The sequence below is a fragment of the Panthera uncia genome (assembly GCF_023721935.1).
Source record: "Panthera uncia isolate 11264 chromosome B2 unlocalized genomic scaffold, Puncia_PCG_1.0 HiC_scaffold_24, whole genome shotgun sequence".
Classification (NCBI taxonomy): domain Eukaryota; kingdom Metazoa; phylum Chordata; class Mammalia; order Carnivora; family Felidae; genus Panthera; species Panthera uncia.
In genome coordinates, this window is record NW_026057580.1 from 66,521,779 (window position 1) to 66,543,409 (window position 21,631).

The 21,631-nt window shown below is 39.3% G+C and overlaps 1 protein-coding gene across 1 annotated transcript in view; it reads right to left on the reverse strand.

Annotated features, from left to right (window-relative positions):
• The window catches only part of SEC63 (SEC63 homolog, protein translocation regulator), a 76,828-nt gene extending 61,064 nt beyond the window's left edge, over positions 1-15,764 (reverse strand). Inside the window, exon 1 of the mRNA XM_049654101.1 lies at positions 15,497-15,764. Coding sequence (XP_049510058.1) covers positions 15,497-15,620 — 124 coding nt within the window. The 5' untranslated portion in view covers positions 15,621-15,764. The remainder of the gene's footprint in view (positions 1-15,496) is intronic.
• Positions 15,765-21,631: the final 5,867 nt, after the last annotated feature.

The following is a 21,631-nucleotide window of genomic DNA, read 5'->3' on the forward strand; positions in this document are numbered from 1 at the left end:
CAGCCACAAAAAAAAAAAAAAAAAAAAGATCTGCATGTTACCCACCTTCTGGTGGCCCAAGACACTCCAAAGGCAGCCCAAATATTTTCTCTGGAAGAGCAACAAGCTTGACCACTATGCCATCATCAAGTTCCCCCTGAGCAATGAGTCAGCCATGAAGAAGATAGAAGACAACAATACTTGTGTTCATTATGGATGTCAAGGCCAACAAGCACCAGATCAGACAGATTATGAAGAAGCTCTATGATATTGACAAGGGCCATGGTCAACTCCCTGATCAGGCGTGATTAAGAAGGCATATGGTCCACTGGCTCCTGACTATAATGCTTTGGATGTTGCCAACAAAAATGAGATCATCTAAATGGAGTCTAGCTGGCTAATACTAAATATAAATTTTTTCACAATACTAAAAAAACTACAAAATCACAGTCCTCAAATGAGATGTTAGATAAGTAAAAGAACTTTGCCTATAAGAGAATGCTCCAAAGCCACCATGTAAGAAGTCCAACTACCCTGTTACCACCATGCTTTGAGGAAAGCATCCACATGGAGAGCTAGGTGACAGGAGGTAGCAGAACCAACCAGGTGTGGTGAAGAGGGATCCATAGAGGGAAAGGGGTGGTGACAGAAAAGGAGACTGGTAACATACAGGGGGATTGATCAAATAAGTTAATACACAAAGGATAACTGGACTCAGAAGGGAGTTATATATATGAGAAAATAATAAGAATGAATCCTGTGGTACTGAATTGGAATTGAAGATATTGCTATAAACTAATATATTTTAATAAAGGATTACAGACATAGACTTATATACATACACATATAGGCACTATTAAGTGAGCCTAGGAACAGTGCGTGAGACCAATAGCAGTAAGCACACTAGTACCCAGATCTAGTTTCTAAATACCATTCTCCACTAATAAGAACAAGGGATTCAAGTGCCTTCCCACAAATTACAAAAGGGAAAAAATAATTCTACAGTGGCAAAGTATGGTAGGCTGAATAATTGCCACCCAAGAAGTTCAGATCCTAATAGCCAGGACCAGTGACTACATTATCCTACATGGCAAAAAAGACTCTACAGATCCAATTAAATTAAAGATCTTGAGAGAGAAGAGTATTCTATGTTATCTGGATGGATACAATATAGTCACAAGGGTCCTTATAAGGAGGAGGCAGGAGGGTCAAAGACAAAGAAGGTGATATGACAACAGGAGCAGATGGTGGAGTGATATCCTCTGAACATGGAAGGAGGAATCATAAGCCAAGGAGCCCAGGCTATCTCTAGAAGCTGGAAAAGGCAAGGAAATAGACTCTAACCAAGAGCCTCCAGGAAGAACCAGCTCTGCGAACACCATGACTAGCCTAGTGAAATTGATTTTGGACTTCCAGCCTCCTGAACTGTAAGAGAATAAATTTACATTGCAATAATGTAATAAGCCATTAAGACTGTGGGAATTTGTTACAGCACCAATAAGAAACTAATACAGAAAGCCTGGCAGACATTATCTTAATCAGGTGCTCAGTAAACATTACCAGCAATGGGACAAAAGGCAATCATATGCCATCTGATAGAACATAATAAGAGGAACACAGAATCACTTTTGTGAAATTCCTGCCTAAGATATAAATCTGAATCTAATCATGATTAAACACCAGCCAAATCCAGAACCATCCTACAAAATAACTGACCTGTAATTTTGGAAGTCAAAAAGCTGAAGAACTGTACCAGACTAAAGGAGATTAAAGAAACATGTCAACTAAATGTCATGTGTGATTCTGAGCTGGATCTCTGGCTATAAAGAACTTCACTGACACAAGTGACAAAACTTAAATGGGGTCTGAGAATGAAATGGTAGTAATATTAATTTTCTGATTTTCATGGTTAAGTTATTTTCAAGACACTTGAAAATACCACTGGTGATTTTTTAATCTGTATTTCATTAAATTAGGCCTCCACAGTCTCCCATTTTCTATAAAACCAAGGAAATGTTTGATAAGGTTATAAGAACAATGCAGAAGTCTCTTTATTAGCCAGCTTGATCTATTAAAAGGAATGACATTCTCCCAATGTCTCTGGCCAAAAAAAAGTACACACGATTTTCAGTTACGTAGTTTTGCACAACGTATATGTACCTTGTACGCCTCACTCTTCCAATCCAAAAATTAAATCTTAACCTTTTAGGAGAATACAGAAGTCAATCAATAAGTACTACAAGCTATGGTTTACACAGGAAGACACTGGCATTTAGATTTCCAGCGCAATTAAACATTCATAGCACACATTCCAAATCTCTGTATGAATGATCTCAAGCGAAAGTAACTACCACAAGTGAGGTCTTTCCAGGTAGTTTTTTAAAAGACACTTAGAATTTGTTTTTAAGTTCATTTATAAATTACTAGTGTTATAGCTAGTAAAAATTATGTTAGTAATACCATTTACTTATGATATAGTTTTTAAAGAAATCAATACACATTTACAGAAAAGGGAAATTACAAAGTCATAAAACAATTCTGTGACTTAAACTATATAACAACATATTATGACTGCTCTCGGCAGGTGAACATAAAGTTTTTATGTCCGTGGGAATAGTACAGGTTTGGGAGAAGGTTAATATGGCTGCGCTTCATAAGCTATATAATGCCTTTTGCTAAAATAGTCACATCCATCTGCCCATGCCAGTATGATCTGCCAAGGTGTAGTATAACTGAGTGAACTCTTAGCACCATATTCCTGGAACCCAAAGAGCTGAAAGAACATTAGCCAGATCTTAAATCTTCAAACCTGTTTGCTTCATTACCGCAAAAGAATTTTTAAAACTCATGTACCTACTTGTAGGTTTCTCATTTGGCATCTCAAATTTTTCACCAGAAGTCTGAAGAGGTACAAAAGATGTCATTTCTGATATGAGTTGACATTTTAAAATAAAATAGTTCCATCACTTTTAAACACACCAATTAAACCTAAAAACCACAGCAATTTCATACATTTACCATTTACAAAATTTCCCTTTACAAAACTTCATGAACAAGCCAGCCCTTCATTTTATTTCCCCCACATAATTTTATCCTAATGTAATATATTTTCATCCTAAGTCATTTCTTATAATACTGACACATACCTCTAAAAATTAATTTTTTTATTCCCTGTGACTAATGTTTTTCCCAACTTTTTGAAAAATTTCAAACCTTCAAAAAAAGTTGAAAGATATCACAATGAAAACATCCTTCATCTAAATTCACCAAATGTTAACATTTTGCAACTCTTGGCTTTACCTCTAGTTCCCTCTTTCCCCTCCCACTTTTTTTTCTAAGTTTATTATTTATTGGGGGTGGGGGGAGAGAACACATGTGCATGTACGAGTTGGGGGAGGGGCGGAGAAAGAGGAAGAGAGGGAATCCCAAGCAGACTCCCGCTGTCAGCAGAGAGCCAGGTTTGGGGGCTTGATTTCAGGAACAGTGAGTTCATGACCTCAGCTGAAATCAAGAGTAAGATGCTTAACGGACTAAGCCACACAGCCTCCTCCCCATTCTTTTTTATCTGAACTATCTTCCAGTAAACTGCAGATATCAAGATGCTTCACCTATAAATCCTTTAGCACATACTGCCAAAAAAATCAGTATGTTTATCATACTCAGGTTTAACATCTATAAGCTTTTATACGTTAAAATTCGATGCTACGTTTTTTGGTATGAAGACAATATAAATACTATAAATTGATAAATCACTAAAATTTGAGTAAAGTATCTGCTATGCTTTCACTTATAAGTTTGTAAATATCCCCTATGTTCAAAAAAAGTTAAAACTCTAAATACTAAAACTTATTTTTAAAATAAAGGCACACTGTTGCCAATATGACACAATTTTAGACAAAAGAGCTTTAGACAAAAGAGGATTGACTAAACACTACTCACCATCATCAGATTATCTAAATTGGAAGATTTCAGAAACTTGGGTTCATCTGCCACCTATACCCCCTGCATACTCTGGTAACGAAGAAGGAAACCCGTTTAATTTATTAAATACTGTACTGAAAGTTAAAAACAGAACGGATGTATGCTACAGAACGGTTTTAAGTGCATCAGTTGTTTACCCTCATGATCACGTGGCTGACTGGGAGCTGTGGTTCACGGCTGCTGCCCAGTACCATTAACAGCACTGTACCCCATGCCACTAGCCCAGAAAAAGATCAAAATTAAAAATGTGAAGCACAGTTTCCACCGAATGCGTATCAACTTCATACTTTATATTCGAAAATCCTAAGTCGAACCATTATAACCAGGGACCACCTGCAGAATATTTTATAGGACGTGATTTTTTAATTTTTTTAATGTCTATTTATTTTGAGGGGGGAGAGAAGAGGGAGAGAGAGCACAATCAGGGCAGGGGCAGAGAGAGAGAGAGAGAGGAAGAGAGAGGAAATTCCAAGCAGGCTTTGCACTGCAGGGCTTGCTTAGGGGCTCTATTTCATGAACCATGAGATCGTGACCTTAGCCAATATCAAGGGTCAGACACTTAACCGACTGAGTCACCCAGCTGCCCCCAGTATGTGATTTCTTAAATATGTAACTAAAATTTTTTTTTAATTTTTTTTTTAACGTTTATTTATTTTTGAGACAGAGAGAGACAGAGCATGAACAGGGGAGGGGCAGAGAGAGAGGGAGACACAGAATCTGAAACAGGCTCCAGGCTCTGAGCTGTCAGCACAGAGCCTGACGCGGGGCTTGAACTCACGGACTGTGAGATCATGACCTGAGCTGAAGTCGGACGCTTAACCGACCAAGCCACCCAGGTGCCCCTGTAACTAAAATTTTTTAAATAAACATTTTAAGTAGAAAAGACATTACCCATAAAAGGATATATAAAGTGGCCAAAAACTATTCTCCTCTCATTAAGAAATAAAATAGTCAAGATCTTGTCACTTCTCTGCTTAAAAACCTTCAATAACCTTCCCATCCAAACTTAAAATCCAAACTTCTTTCCCTGGCTTACAGACATGCTCTGCACCCCAGCTCCCTCTCTGAATTATCCCAGATTATTCTCCTCACCTGACATACCCTTGCCACTCCGCTCTTCTCTGTTGGTGGAATATGCCCAACTTTTTTTTGCCTTAAAGGCTCTTGTACACACACAACTGTTCATTCAGCCTATAACAGGCTTTTCCTACCCAATTCAAACCTCTGAATAACTGGCTGCCTTTTGTCACAGCATGAAGGAATGTTCTCAGGAAGACTCTCTGAATACTCTACTTCTCTACACAGTACATATCACTATCTGATATTTTATTGTTTATATGTAGTATGTCACTCATCTCCCCCACACTAGGATGTAAGCTTCAAGAGAATAGGGATCCCGCCTACATTGTTTGCCCCACATTCCACTGCCTAACACAATGCCTGGCAAATAGTAGGTGCTTAATACATAATTGTTGAATGCATGAATTTTCTCATTTAGACCTCCCAATAACCCTGAGGGCATGTATGTATGTATTATACTTTAAAAATTCTGAGGGCTGCCTGGGTGGCTCAGTAGGTTAAATGTCCAACTCTTGATTTCAGCCCAGGTCATGATCTCACGGTTTGTGAGACTGAGCCCCACATAGAGCTCTGCACTGATGCAAACCTGCTTGAGAGTCTCTTTCCCTCTCACGCTGCCCCTCCCTCTCTTTTTCCCTCCCTCTCTCTGTCAAAATAAATAAATAAAATTGACGCCCAGAAAGGTTAACTTGTCTAAAGGCACAAATGATACAAAGGAATAGCATATTAATCACTAAAGTATAGATACAGAACAAAGAAAATGAAAGCAAAAATAAACTATTAGGGCTACACCAAAATAAAAAGCTCTTTGCACAGCAAAGGTAATCAACAAAAAGGAAAGGCAACCTACTGAATGGGAGAAGATATCTGTAAATGATATATCCAACAAGGGGTTAATATCCAAATATAAATAATTTACACAACTTGGGGTGCCTGGGTGGCTCAGTTGGTTAAGCATCTGACTTCAGCTCAGGTGATGATCTCCCAGTTCATGAGTTCAAGTCCCATGTCAGGCTCTGTGCTGACAGTTCAGAGTCTGGAGCCTGCTTCGGATTCTATGTCTCCCAATCTCTGCCCTTCCCCTGCTCATGCTCTGTCTCTCTCTCTCAAAACTTAAAAAAAAAAAAAAAAAAAAAAAAAAAAAAATTTACACAACACCAAAACCATAATCCTCTTATAAGAAAATGCAGGGATAAAATTTCATGACTGTGGATTTGCCAATGGATTCTTAGACAATAAAAACACAAGCAATGAAAGATAAAATAAATTGGACTTCATCAAACTTAAAAACTTTCATGCATCAAAAGACACAAGAAAGTGAAAAGACAATCTATAGAATGGAAGAAAATCTTTTCAAACCATGTATCTAGCAGGGATTCATATCCAGAATGTATAAAGAACTCCTACAAGTTAACAAAAAAAAAAGATAAACAACACATCAAGCTCTGCACAAAAGATTTGAATGGACATTTTTCCAAAGAAGATATACATATGGCCAACAAACAAATGAAATGATGCTCAAAATCATTAGCCACTAGGGAAATGCATATCCAAACCATAATGAAATACCACTTCACATCTATTACAATGGCTATAATTTTTAAAGAATGAAAAATAAGCGAAGAGAATATGCAGAAATTAGAACCCATCTACACTGCTGGTAGAAATGCAAAATGGTGCAGCTCTGTGGCAGTCTGGCAGTTCCTCAAGAAGCTAAACATAGTATTACCCTATGACCCAGCAATTCCACTCCTAGTAATATATACCCCCAAAAAACTGAAAATAAGGACTTAAAGAGATACTTATATGACAATGCTCACTACAGCATTATTCACAATTCAATAGGGGCACCTGGGTGGCTCAGCTGGTTGAAGTGTCCCACTCTGAATCCTGGCTCAGGTCATGCATAATCCCAGGGTCATGGGATCAATCCCCACACCAGGCTCCATGCTGAGTGCAGAACCTGCTTAATTTTTTTCTTCTCTCTCTCTCTCTGCCCCTCTCCCCTGTTCATGCCTGCGCTCTAATTAAAAATAAAACAAAAAGCGTTCAACAGATAAATAAAAATGTGGTATATCCATACAATGGAATATTATTCAACCATGAAAAGAATGAAGTTCAGATACATGCTACAACATGGATGAATGTGAAAACGTTATGCTAAACGAAATAAGCTAGACACAAAAGGACAAATATTGTAGGAGTCCACTTACATGTAATAACTCGAATAGGCAAATTTATAGAGACAAAAAGTAAATTAGAGTTTTTCAGGGGCTGGAGGAAAAAGAGAATGGGGAGTTATTGTCAATAGGTATATAATTTGTCTGGGGTGATGAAAAATATTGTAAACAGTGGTGATGGCTGCACAACATTGTAAATGTAATTAATGCTACTGAATTGTTCATTTAAAATGGCTAAAACTAGAAATTTTACATTATATATACTTTACCAAAGTATATATAATTATATAATATGATATAAACTTATACAATATAAAATTTAAAAAGAAAAGATTCCACCTCAGCAGTATCTGAAGAATGTCCTCTTTCTTCCTATTGCCACCACCATTGTTCAGGCCCACATTATCCCTCTGCTTCTTAATCTCTGTTCTTTCTCATTCTATGAAACGTTATCACATTAATTTGCATACAACTGTAAAAATATGTTCTAAAATGTCCAAAAATGACATACTGTCAACCAAAAAACATATGAACTCTTCAGCTAGGCATACAAGATTCTCCTTTTGACTTAAATCAACTTTTCAGATCTTTTCTCACACTTAATCAATGAATGATTTCTGCTTCAACTGATCTGTATTTTTAACATGTTCCATGCTTTCCAGCCTCTGTACTTTTTGCTCATATGATTTCGTTTTTTAATTATTATTAAAGATTTTATTTTTAAGTAATCTCTACACCTAGTGTGGGGCTCAAACTCATGACCTCAAGATCAAGAGTCACAGGGTCCACCGACTGAGCCAGCCAGGAGCCCCCCCCCTTGTGTGATTTCTTCTTTGGACCCCCACCCCCACCATTCAACCCATTAAATCTTTCTCATCCTTTAATAGTTTGGTCAAAATTGACCTACTCTCAAGAGCCTTTCCTGAACTCTAGATCCCCACTATCGTTACCAACCAAATGCAAATACTTTATCCACCTAACTTCCAAAGCATTTGTTTTCACTGCTCTTACATTTACTTTGTTGTGCTATGGATATAATTCACAGACTTGTCTAAACCTAATCCTTCCACCCCACCCAGATTACAAACTCTATCAAAACAATGGCATTCATACTCCTATCTTCTGCCCTCCTGGTACAGGCAAACAGCTAAAGCTCAAACAATAACTACTAGATTTAACCAAACAAGCAAAAAACCTACTTTCCAGATGAAAATCCCTTCATCCATACGGACACAAACACAATCTCAAAATGTAAAAGGAACGCCTTTTTAAGAGAATGAGCCAACATCTTTCAAAGAAACAATGTGATGGTAAGAATGTGTAACATTTTTTATTGATAAAGTCTGGTAACAGAAAACCTTTTTTAAAAGAAAGTCCAAGTACAGTATGGATACATTTGTTGTGACTTCCCTTATGTCTGAATAAAAAGTATGACTAAGGGAACAAATATCCGAGAAAATGAAAATAGGACTATCTTTGTTTTTCAGGTTCTTCCAAGATGAAGCAAGTATGCAGTATGACCTTTAAATAAAAACAACTGCAACAATGCATTTACTAATCCAATGTTTGTCACCACATCTACAAAGCCTAAATGCTGCACTATAATTCATTATGCCAAGGTCCCAGCTGGTTTCCTCTGCTGTGTAGGACTTAAGCGTACATGTCTGATTCCCCTTTCTGTCAGGATAGATCAGAGGGAAATGACTTTATTTTAAAATGACTCAAACTTCTCAGATGTCTAATATCCCTTCAAGATCTAAAGTCTTAAAAAGACTGTATGTTCTAAATTAAATATGAATGCTCATAAAATATACTCCTGTGAACACAAAGCTATATGAGCCAGTTTTTTCTGCTAAATTCCATTCAACAGACTGAAATAATCAACTCCACTATAATTAGAAACCTAGATAAATCAATAGATAATTTTCAATTGAAATATTTCATTTGAAATAAAAATGATCATCCCCACCCTTTTCCCTGCACTCAATCCCAAAACTGAACTGATAAAAGTAGGTTATTATTGGGCCAATCACCAGGGTTTGGTTTTGTTGTTTTTTTTTTAATGTTTATTTTTGAAGAAGAGAAAGAGCATGAGACAGGGAGGGGCAGAGAGACAGGGAGACAGAGAATCCGAAGCAAGCTCCAGACTCTGAGCTGTCAGAACAGAGCTCGACACGGGGCTTGAACTTACCAGCCAGAAGATCATGACCTGAGCCAAAGTTGGAGGCTTAACCAACTGAACCACCCAGGTGCCCCACCAAACAGCTTTTAAGAGAGGGAGAAACAGGGGTGCCTGGGTGGTTTAGTCAGTTAAGCATGTGATTCTTGGTTTCAGCTCAGGTCATGCATGATCTCACAGTTCCTGGGTTTGAGCCCTGCGTCAGGCTCTGTGTTGACAGTGCAGAGCCTGCTTGGAATTCTCTCTCTCCCTCTCTCTGCCCCTCCCCCTCGTTGCTGTCTCTGTCTCTCTCAAAATAAATAAATAAAATTTTTTTAAAAAGAGAGAGGGAGGGAGGGAGAAATAAGTGAAAATTCAAAATCTGCACTCCACTTTAATTCTCTCCAAGGTACTTTTACATTCTATAAGTAGTCCAAGCTATCTTAGAGTTCTCTTTCTAATCTACCCATTCCCCTACATCCTGACATTTCAGTGGACTAATCAGCCTCTGAAATGGTCTCCTTCTCTATCTAGTTCTTCCCCACCCATCAACCTCCCATCCTCTTCTGCCAAATCATTCTCCACACAATGCTCCACAAGAGCAAAACTGACCAAGGCATTATCCTACTCTAAAAACTCCACTGTTTATCCAATAACTTACAGGATAAAGTATAAGCTTCCTAAAATGGCAAACTGACCATGTCATGAACTATTTAAAAACTTCCACTGTTTACCCAAAAAATTACAAAATAAAGTATAAGAGTCCTAAGATGGCTGATTTACTTTTAAGAACACAGCACATCTCTACCATTTATTAAACACCTCCATGCTTTTGCATATACTTTCTCCTACCTAAGGCATACATTTCCCCCACTGACCCTTTATGACCCATCTCAAATAACCTCCTCTGTATGAAATACCCAAATCCAGAAACAGAATTATTCATTTCTTCCTCTATGCTCTCACAGCACTTTCCACTTACCATTTCAATACTTACTATCGTGTGTTATATTACAGGAGGCAGTACAAGAGTAATGGCTAACAAGAGAAGCTCTAGCATTAAGACGGTTTTGGATCCAACACCCAATCTTCCAGCTAGAAGCTATACGGCTTTAGATAAACTTTCCTCCTCTAGGACTTAGTTTTCCTGTTAGTACAATTGGGATAATACCTGAGTCTGGCTCAAAGTGCTATTATGAGTGCATTCAGCACTACTTGCCTTGGGCTAGCAAACATTCAAATGAACAGCAGCAGAGCTGAGATGAGAATCACAATTATCTGTCTCAGGCTGGAGGGGGGCGTAGGGCCTTCCGCAACAAGAGGAAGGACCATGTCTACAGTCATCCCCAGAAGAGGAAGAAAAGGGGGAGGTGCATACACCAAAATGTTTAATTACCTCTGGGTGATGCGATTACAAGCAATTTTTGTTCTGCTTTCTTTGTGTGTGTGCTTTTCTGTACTGGGTATATACAACCTAGTACGAAAAAAGTTCTATGTACTTAAAAATCTGATCCATCACCTAGAAGCAGTATCTAGCACATAGTTAATCCTCTATAAATACCTACCAAATGAAGGAATGTCTACACTGTGTTTAGTTTTGTGGGCATGTTTATGTGCATTTTATTTCTTTGCTTCTGAGAATCACTTCTTATAGGGCATATTATTATTATGCCTAGAAAATGAGGTTGAGTTCAGAAATAACAAAATAGGAACAAAGCTGGAACTTAAAACCAGAACTTCTAACTTTCCAAATTCAGAGTTTTCTTACTATACGACGGAGCACTAAAAATGGACTCCTATTCACATTCCCAAGTCAGAGAGTTGAATCACTTGCATGCTGTCTGAGGGGGAGAAAGCAAAGAAAAATAAAGAAACATAACTTTTTTTTTAAGTTTCACTCATCCTTTCAAAACCATGGGGAAAAAAACCCTGAGTACAGTATATCTATTTGTTTACTCCTGAATTAATTCTGTAAAATAAATAACTACTGTCTCTATTTTACAGATGAGTGAACTAAAATATATAGAAGTTAAATAACTTGCCCAAGATCACACTGTTAGTAAAGCAGCAGATCCAGGTTTCAAAACCAGACAGTTTTCAAACAGTAAGATCAGGGAGTAAGGTCAAATAAGTTTTAAAAAAATAAGGTCAAGAAATTAAAGAAACAATAACCTGGAAAAGATAATGATATATTTTATCTCAATTCAAAGGATCAATAAGCCTTCATCTATGGAACAGATAAAAGCATGTTCTTGATTATTTGAAATTCTAATATTTACAAGCAGTTATTTTTTCTTGTTAAATACCACTGTAAACCTGTATTATTAACATTGTTTTATTTATTTTAATGTTTGTTTATTTTTGATAGAGAGACAGAGCATGAACGGGGGAGGGGCAGAGAGAGAGGGAGACACAGAATCTGAAGCAGGCTCCAGGCTCCGAGCTGTCAGCACAGAGCCTGACGCGGGGTTCCAACTCAAAAGCTGTGAGATCATGACCTGAGCTGACGTCAGAGACTGAACCGACTGAGCCACTCAGGTGCCCCAACACTGTTTTAACAAATATATTCGGCTTTCAACTACAAGAACTTTACAGCACTGTTCTACAGGAAGTGCTTCTTAGCTATGTAAAACAAAAAGGCTAAAACATTAGTGGTTGTTTTTTAGCAAAGAGCATATATCAAAAGAAATACACCATCTCCCAAAATGACAACTCCAGCAAAAGACAAGTACTAAGGAAGTTCTCTTTGCTAGCTACCATTTACATCACGTAGGGACCTTTAAAAATAACCAATACACAGCACCCACTCCAGACCAATTACATCAGATATCTGGGGATGGGTATAAGTTTTTTGGTTTTTTGTTTTTTTGTTTTTAAAGCTCCCCAAGTGATTCTAATGTGTAGCCAGGGTTGAGAACCACTGTTCTAAGGAAATATAAACCCTCTGTTATTACTTCATGCAGAGCTTTTGTCCATAATGGTCTGAAAAAGTATTCAGTCAACTTACTCAACACATTTGCAAACAACCAGGAGAGTAAAATAAATAGGACCCCCCAACTACTAAAAGGGGTATTAACTGTGAGTGCACTTAGCCCAATATATTAGACAACAATCAAGGCTAAAGGATTCCATTAGTGTTCTGGATAACAGAGGAACTTCAATTAACATATCAAATATGCCAATGACCAAGCTACTTCTATCTCTCAAACCGTAGATTTTACCATCTGTGAAATGGTGCCATAATTTCTAATGGACCCAAGAGCCCAATAATTCAAGAAGAGCAACACTGAAACAAGCATAAACCTTGAAACTAAAAGACCCACATGTATCATCATCTTGAAAAACAAAACGAAAATTAACCTGAACTTTAATGTAGAAATGCTGACAAAGAAAACATTTTCATGCTTTCCTGCAGAGAGTATCCCTGAAAAGTCAAGAATGCCATAAGAACTCTGAAATTCAAACTCATATGCCTACATTTTTACATCTGGCTATTTGCAGTTTCACAGGAAAATGAAATACAGTAAGCTTCAAAATCAAATATTAAAATATCCTGTTGTGTTAATCAAAACTACTACTACAGGTCCATATCCTTTATTCAAAACCCTTGAGGAAATACATATTTCAGAATTTTTCAGCTTTTAGAAACACAGTACAGTGTCTCTATCTTTACAAGCCCTTGAGGATCTACAACAGCACCAATCATCAAACAAATTAGTATTCCAAATTAATATACTATATTAATACTATTTTCTAAGTGAGAAGAATAAAGATTGTAAGTAGCCACCTGTTGATACAAGTCACCAAATTATTTTGCTGCAAACATCTGATGAAAAACTTTCAGAGCTTTGAACCTATAATTCCAAGATTTCTCTTTGATACCCAAGACACTGCAAACTGAACTTCAGGAAAAAAGTCCCTATAATAAAAACATCCCTTTAATACCACCGTAGTTCTAAAGAAACAACTCAAATTACGGTAGAAACACAAAAATAAAAAATAGCCCAAGTGATGTCCACCAATTTTCATGATGATGAGAACAGCATTTAAAGCATCCACCTTAATTTTCACAGTGCAATTTTGAGCAAGACCAAACAAATACGTTATTAACATGTACACATTTACTGACTAAGGCAAGCCTGAGGCAGAGAGCCAAATGTAAAGAAAGGACAAATCAACACCTTTCTCTCTAGCAATTTGGAGACAACAGAAGACTTTGAAGCTAAGCAGACCAGGTTCTGCCACAAAGGAGAAAGTTACTTAAGCTTTCTAAACTGCAGTTTCTTCACATAAGGATAGAGATGATAATAACAGTACCTACTTCATTGTGTTTTCAACAGGATTAAATAAAGTGACATTTGAAATCCATAACTTATATGGTCACTATTAATTCCCTACCACCTTTCCAAAGACCAACTAACTATATGCTGAAGCAGCTCAAGTATGACTTGCCTGTAAGTTATCAGGCAAATTTTATAATATAAAACCGACCATGAAAATAGGACTTTCAAATTTCAAAAGTCCAGTGTAGATTAAAATGACTAATTTCTGAAATCAGCAGCTTCTCGAAACACATTCTATCCAAACCTACCTCTCTCCCAATACCCTTCTGTCTTCCACACAACCAGTTGCACACATAGGGATAGTAAGTGAAAATAAACCACTGTACTCAGAAGTTCACTTTTCACTCAAAATAAAATTAGATTGGCCTAGGTTTGGCAGATAAGGGAAACCATTACAGTATTAAGACTTCATCATTCATATACAACCACTGTCCAAAGAACCCAGATAATTTAAATACACAGGAAACTAAGGCACAACAGTCCAAAATCCAACTTTCATAAACTATCCACAAAGTAAGAAAACCGGTAACTTTGGGCAGATTTTGCACCCAATGGATATTTAAACTTACCATCAAATGTACAAAAAGATGGAATCCTTTGCTATTTATCCTAAATTCAATTTAATTCCATGATGTAATTCAAGAATTTTACAGAACATGGAGTCTTAAAGCATAAAAAGTTCTGAGCTGATTAAATGCTTCACTGTTAACAACTGCCCCCAAATACAGTATACAACGTGGACAACCTAGACCTCCATCACACGGAACTTGAAGGAAAACGTTTAATCAAGTTAGCATAGCTCCTATGAAATTGAAAGCTTTCCCTAAATGTTATTACTCAAAAACTACTAGTTAAATAACCTATAAGGGCCTGGCAGTTCCATCAGCTTCAAGAATATCACTTGCCATATATCCTAGTACAACGCAACATAAAATGCCTCGAAAAGAATCTCTATTATTCTATGTTCTAATCCCATGTGTTTAATGAGAAAAGATTTAGAACTAAAAGCAAATGGACCAGGTACCTCACAACCACCAACGAGATGCACTACCTACACACTTAATCCTTCATTCTTGCACTTTTCCTCCATAAACAGGAAACTCCAAAGAGAAGGAAATAGAGAACAGCCTATTTTTGCTAAGGGGAATAACAGCATTGCTTCCAACCCCACAGCGTGAGTGAACAAATGAAAAAGCAACAGGGGAAGGCACGGGGGGAGGGGCGGTCGGTGAGCTCAGTTAGGAGTCCTAAACATGCCATCCAGCTCAGACAGTGCCCAAAACATCAGTAACGACAGCTGCAGCAGAGAAACGGGGGTGTGAGGGTAGAGGGCCGTGGCTTGGGGGCTCGGAGTTGTGCCTGCACGTTCGGCTTCCTCCTTTGCCAACTCTTCTCTCACCTCCCAATTCCCATCCTCCCCAACCCATCCTGCTCCCTCCATATAGAAAAATAACCAATAAAATCAGAGGCAGAGAAGACAAAGAAGCAGGAGGAGGCTGCAAGGAGCGTCCAGAACAATGGGGGAGACGGTGCGAAGCGAAACTCCTGAAAAGGACAATGAAACAAGGGTGGAGAGGAGCCCGGAGAGGAACCAGGGAAACACCGCCGAGCCCGGGCCCCGCCAGAGGCGGACGCCTGGACTCGAGGCTCGGCTGGGCGCGCTGTATCACCCGGACGCTGGGGGCTGGGCTAGGCTGGAGCGGACGGGGGCGGCGCGGCCCACAGGGGCCGGCGGGGCCTGCGCGGGTCCGCGGGCAGCTGCCGGCAGGACTCACCGGCGTTCTGGTCGCGGGGCCAGAGGTAGTATGTGGCCGGGATCACGATGAGCCCCACGAATGAGGTGAGGAAATAGAAGAAGGTGTTCCCGCTGTCATCGTACTGGAACTGCTGTCCCGCCATGGCACCCCCCCCTCCGCCGCTCTGTCCTCACCGCCGCCGCCACGACCCCGCTCTGATCTCCAGCACCCAACACCCCGGCCCTGTGTGGCGTAGCTCGGACGCCGCCGCCGCCGCCTCTCTTCCCCGCCCCCACGCTACTCTCACGGACACGCCGCCGCCACCGCCGCTGCCGTCGCCAGATCTCGCGAGAAGAAATAGTTCCCGCCCCACTCGGTTTTTCCCTCCCTCTGCCTCTCCCCAACACACTCGCTAAGGGAGACGTGGCGCGCGCAGCCGTGGAACTCGGCGAGGTCCCGCCCTTGATCCCGCCCCCAAGCCAGAGGCCCGCCCCTCGAGCTCCTGTAGGTTCTTCTCTAGCCTTAAGAGTCCCCGGTGGTGCCTTTTCTCCTGCGCCTTCTTTCTCCGCGTCCCACTAGCTGTCTTGAGGTCATTTTAGGGGGTCCCAGCAAAGACCCGCGGAGCTGTGAGTGCGTGCGGTTCATCACCTGGCTGCTCCTGGAGTCGCAGCTATTCGGAGCAGATCTGAGGTTTCCTTGCCTCTCCCTTCTCCCATCCTTACCTCACCTTGTCTGCCCTCTCTCTTATTTAATTTCCCTGGTTAATAATAACGCTTAAGTTCCAGATCCGTCCCTCCAGCCCTCACATTTTGAAAACACGGGTCATTCAGAATTGGGCGGCGCAGGGGGGATGGTGGGGGTTTTGTTGTGGTTTGTTTGCAAAGTAATGTTTGCTATTAAAAGATTGCGATCTAAGCTGCGCCCATTTTGCAGATGGAGATTCCCCAAGCCAATAGAGATTGTGGCCTGTACATCCCAGAGGCAATATTTATAGACACCAGGTCTATAAATATTTTTCTTCGTCCCAGGTTGTAGGCTAAGACTTTTATTGCTTTATACCATTTAATCGTCGGTAAACCCCTTGGGAAAAATCAAAGCATGCCCTCTCCAGATGAGGAAATTGAGGCTCAGAGAGATTGCCTAAAGTCATGCATAGTAAGAAAAGGTCCAGGAATTCAAACTCAAATCACTGGACACCACAAAGCCAGTGCCCTTGGCCACCACCTTGTCGTGGACCTTAACATTTCCCTGAGAGCGGCTGGCACTCCTTGCAAGGTGTGGGCAGGAATCTGTGTTTCGATGAGGGATGCCTAGGGAAGCAGTCGCTCTCAGGAGACTCTCTCTTGGCTGGCTGTGAGGTCCCAGAGGCTGGAGTCAGCTGAGCTGGGAGTGGAGAGGACTGGTTTCCTGATCTGGGAATGACCTGCGGGGTCCCACTGCAGCCCTGGCTGAGACCTATTCCAGTGTCTCCATCTCCCCTCTATGGATCAAAAGGAAAGACCCACCTAACCTACCTCACAGAGTGGTTGTGAAGAGTAAAGGGAATTATAGTGAACATGCTATACAAAGGAAAAACTATGAAATAAGCAAATACCACATTACATTTTCTTACACTATTTTTTTATTATATGAAATTTATTGTCAAATTAGTTTCCATACAACACCCAGTGCTCATCCCAAAAGATGCCCTCTTCAATGCCCATCACCTACCCTCCCCTCCCTCCCACCCCCCATCAACCCTCAGTTTGTTCTCAGTTTTTAAGAGTCTCTTATGCTTTGGCTCTCTCTCCCACTCTAACCTCTTTTTTTTTCTTTTTATTCCTTCCCCTCCCCCATGGGTTTCTGTTAAGTTTCTCAGGATCCACATAAGAGTGAAAACATATGGTATCTGTCTTTCTCTGTATGACTTATTTCACTTAGCATAACACTCTCCAGTTCTATCCACGTTGCTACAAAGGGCCATATTTCATTCTTTCTCATTGCCACGTAGTACTCCATTGTGTATATAAACCACAATTTCTTTATCCATTCATCAGCTGATGGACATTTAGGCTTCTTCCACAATTTGGCTATTGTTGAGAGTGCTGCTATAAACATTGGGGTACAAGTGCCCCTATGCATCAGTACTCCTGTATCCCTTGGGTAAATTCCTAGCAGTGCTACTGCTGGGTCATAGGGTAGGTCTATTCTTACACTATTTTTTAAAACTAATTTTAAAGGGTGCCTGGGTGTCTCAGTTGGTAAAGCCTCCCACTCTCGATCTAGGTCTGCTCAGGTCATGATCTCCTGGTTGGTGAGTTCGAGCCCCACATCAGGCTCTTCGCTGATGGTGAGGAGCCTGCTTGGGATTCTGTCTCTCCTTCTGTCTGTCCCACCCCCCTCTGACTCAAAATAAATAAACATTTAAAGCAAAAATTTTTAGTACATTCTATTTACTGACTTCTTTTCAATATGTCTTCCATTGTTAGAAGAGGAATCTGGTCACATGTCTTTTATTTTATGTCCTTAAAACTAGCATTTATCATAATCAGTAATGCTTTTCTTCATAATGGATTATGTTCACATGTATTGTCTCTTCCCTTTCAAATGACCTACCATTTTGAAAGGAAATTTTTTAAAATAGTCTTCTTGGGGCACCTGGATGGCTCAGTCAGTTGAGCTGCTGACTTTGGCTCAGGTAATGAACTTGGGGTTCATGAGTTCAACCCCCACATGGGCTTGTTGGTGTCAGCTTGTTTGTGCAGAATCTGCTTCAGATCCTCTGTTCCCTTTCTCTCTCTGCCCCTCCCTGGCTTATGCTTGCTCTCTCTCTCAAAAAAATAAGTAAAACATTAAAAAAAATCATCTTCTCTACATTTCCCTCCTCACATTTTTCTATATAAAGGTTTTCAAAGACTACACAGGAGGGGGAAAAAATAAAAAAGAAGTGAGGGGAAGGGGATTGAACTATGAAGTGAGCACAGCATTTTGATTACCCCAAAGCAGATATGCCCAGAACAATTTGCCTTGCCTCAGAAACAAATTAGCCATAAAATTGGCTCAACTGAAGTGGGTAGGTTCCTGAAGTTTCTTTTGTTTATGTTGAATTTGTTATTAAGTCTTTCCAGGTTCTAATAATGCTGAGCTGGTTATTTTTTATTACTCTGATTATATACTTTACTCAGCATTTGTGTAAAGATAATACATCAGTTTTATAACCTTGTAACAATATAAATTATTGATGATAAATATTCCCCTTCTGACTTTTTTTCTGCAGGAGTAATCTTTTCACTGCAGCTTTGGGGTCATGCATAAGAATGGCTTGAACAGAACTGAACCACGAAATAATATTTTGAACAAATCACATTTATTTGCTAACCTCCAGACCAATCTAAAACATGAATTTTTTTCCTTATCAAAGCAGATTAAAGAATGTGAAGGGAGGTATTGAAAAGACATTAGGGCTTGATTATGCTCAACTTCAAAATCATGAAAACAATTTTCAAAGAGGAATTGATGGCCGTGGTTTGTGCTTTAGCATTGGGAGCAGGTCTGTGTTTTGGTTCCTCTCTTTTCATGGTATCTTCTCTTTCTAAAGGTATCCTAGAACTTAATGTTACTGAACATGGATAAACTTGGATCACCCAGATATTCCCCAGAGCAAATCTTAATTATAGCCTTAATTAATCACGATTTCTGATTCATTGATGTTTTTATTTATTTATTTTTAACATGTATTCATTTTGGGGGGAGTGACAGAGACAGAGCGTGAGTGGAGGAGGGGCAGAGAGAGAGGGAGACAGAATCTGAAGCAGGGTCCAGGCTCTGAGCTGTCAGTACAGAGCCAGGTGCAGGGCTGGAACTCACAAACCGCGAGATCATGACCTGAGCCGAAGTCGGCCACCTGACCACCCAGGCGCCCCTCGTTGATGTTTTTAAACTAACCCAACAGTTTCTTTCAAGAGACCATTTTAATAAAATACTTAGTAATACTAAGTGAATATGGCAGAACCAGATCTACAAATACATTTTGCTCTTAATCTAATAGCACTTTCTAAAAGGCCGTTTTGTATTCTCACTATGTATCTATAAATGAATATTTTAATCAATTTCATTTCAATTGCTAGGAAGATAATTCCTCTCAAGTGTAGAAAGCCTGACTATTTTTAGGTTCTTCTTAATAATTTACTTTTTCCTTAGAGCAAATCTTTGTTTCATTCCAAATCCTTCTTGTACTGATGGTGTTGACTTACATTTCTACATACTAACATACATTTGTGTGACCATAATCAATATTATTTAATTTTCTGTTTAATGGAATTAGCCTTAACGAGACTGGAAAGAACCAAGTTATTAGGTAGGTTCATGCAATTATTTCCAGTCTTTTATTCCTCCCCCCACCCTACAATAATCTTCACTGCCAAAGCCTAGCAATTCATCTTTAATATTAAACCCCTTATTACTTTGTTTCAGAGTTAGGATTTTCTTTCATTAAGAGCTAATTGTTGGGCGCCTGGGTGTCTTAGTTGGTTAACAGTCCAACTTCGGGTCAGGTCGTGATCTTCGGGTTTGTGAGTTTGAAACCCCGCATTGGACTCTGTGCTGACAGCTCAAAACCTGGAGTCTGCTTAGGATTCTGTGTCTCCCTCTCTCTGCCCCTCCCCTGCTCACGCTCTGTCTCTCTCTGTCTCAAAAATAAGTAAAACATTCAAAAATAATAACAAAAAATAAAAGAACTAAATCTCTTCTAATACAAATTAACCAATTCCTTTTTATTTGTCCTTAAGAGATGAAGAGTTACCCCCATAGTGATGACAAGAGTAACATCAACAAATTGCTTAACTAAAAAAATATTGATTGACATTGCCCAATAAGCCATAAAAGAGCACTTACTGAAATTTCCCACCCAGATTGAAATACGACTTGGAAGAATGACCATAAATAAACAGAAGAATGCACTATGGGTAATTTCAAAGCTATATTTTTAAGTAAGAAGAAAAAAAAATCTCAATAGAGATTAGAACTTCAGGAAAACCATAAAAAATATAAACTTGTTGAAAAACAAATATTTGTGGGTACTTAAGCATATAAAATTGGGGGACTTTAGGAAAAAGAATATAAAATTATAAAACAAAAGTTAACATTTGCTATGGACTTTGGGTGATAATGATGTGTCAATGTAGGCTCATCAGCTGTAAGGAAGGTACCACTCTTTGCGGGGATGTTGATAATGGAGGAGGCTGTACATGAGTGGAGGCAGAAATTATATAAGAAATCTCTGTACCTTCCATTCCATTGTACTGTGAACCTAAATCTGCTCTAAAAAAATAATAAAGTCTACTAAAAACAGTTAACATTTATAAAAATTATAATTGCTATAGGTTTGTGTTACAGATGGAAGAAATCTGATAGATTCTATTTTGCATGATTTCTATTGGGAGTTTTTTAAACTGTGGTACATTTAAAATTGTATGCATTGCATATTGAGTATCTTCCTACTAAGAGACATTTTCCTTTTTGACAAGCCTCAATGAGAACCCAATCCTCTGCTTACAATTTTAATACCTACTGAGTGGAAGAATTTTCCACAAAGTAGTTTCTGACTTTGTACATTTCAAACTATGTTTCTCCTCCACTACCTCTATACTTCAGGTGCCAGGCCTCCCGGGATAAATACATATCCTGAATTAGGATGTATCACTCTTCCATTTTACAATACTGGGTGACTCTGCCCAGAGGGTGAGGTAATAAGAATATTCCTGGAGATGGTAACAACTACACACAGAAGTAACTCTACACTATATAAAAATACCTCCCTAACTCCAAAATGAATGTACCCCCTAACCTCCAAACACACAGATTAAAAAAGAAATTTGGTCATTCCACATTAACATCCATAGAGTTCACACACTATTAGCCAGTGTGGGGAGTACAAAAATGTTAAAGACAGTCTCTGACCTCTGGAAACTCACCTACAATCTAACAAAGAGGACATACTATCTCAATAAGTAGCAAAAACCTAAGGAAGGAATTGATAAATGCTATAAGAAGTGTACTGGGGCACCTGGGTGGCTCAGTCGGTTAAGCGTCCGACTTCAGCTCAGGTCACGATGTCGCGGTCCGTGAGTTCGAGCCCCGCATCGGGCTCTGGGCTGACAGCTCAGAGCCTGGAGCCTGCTTCCGATTCTGTGTCTC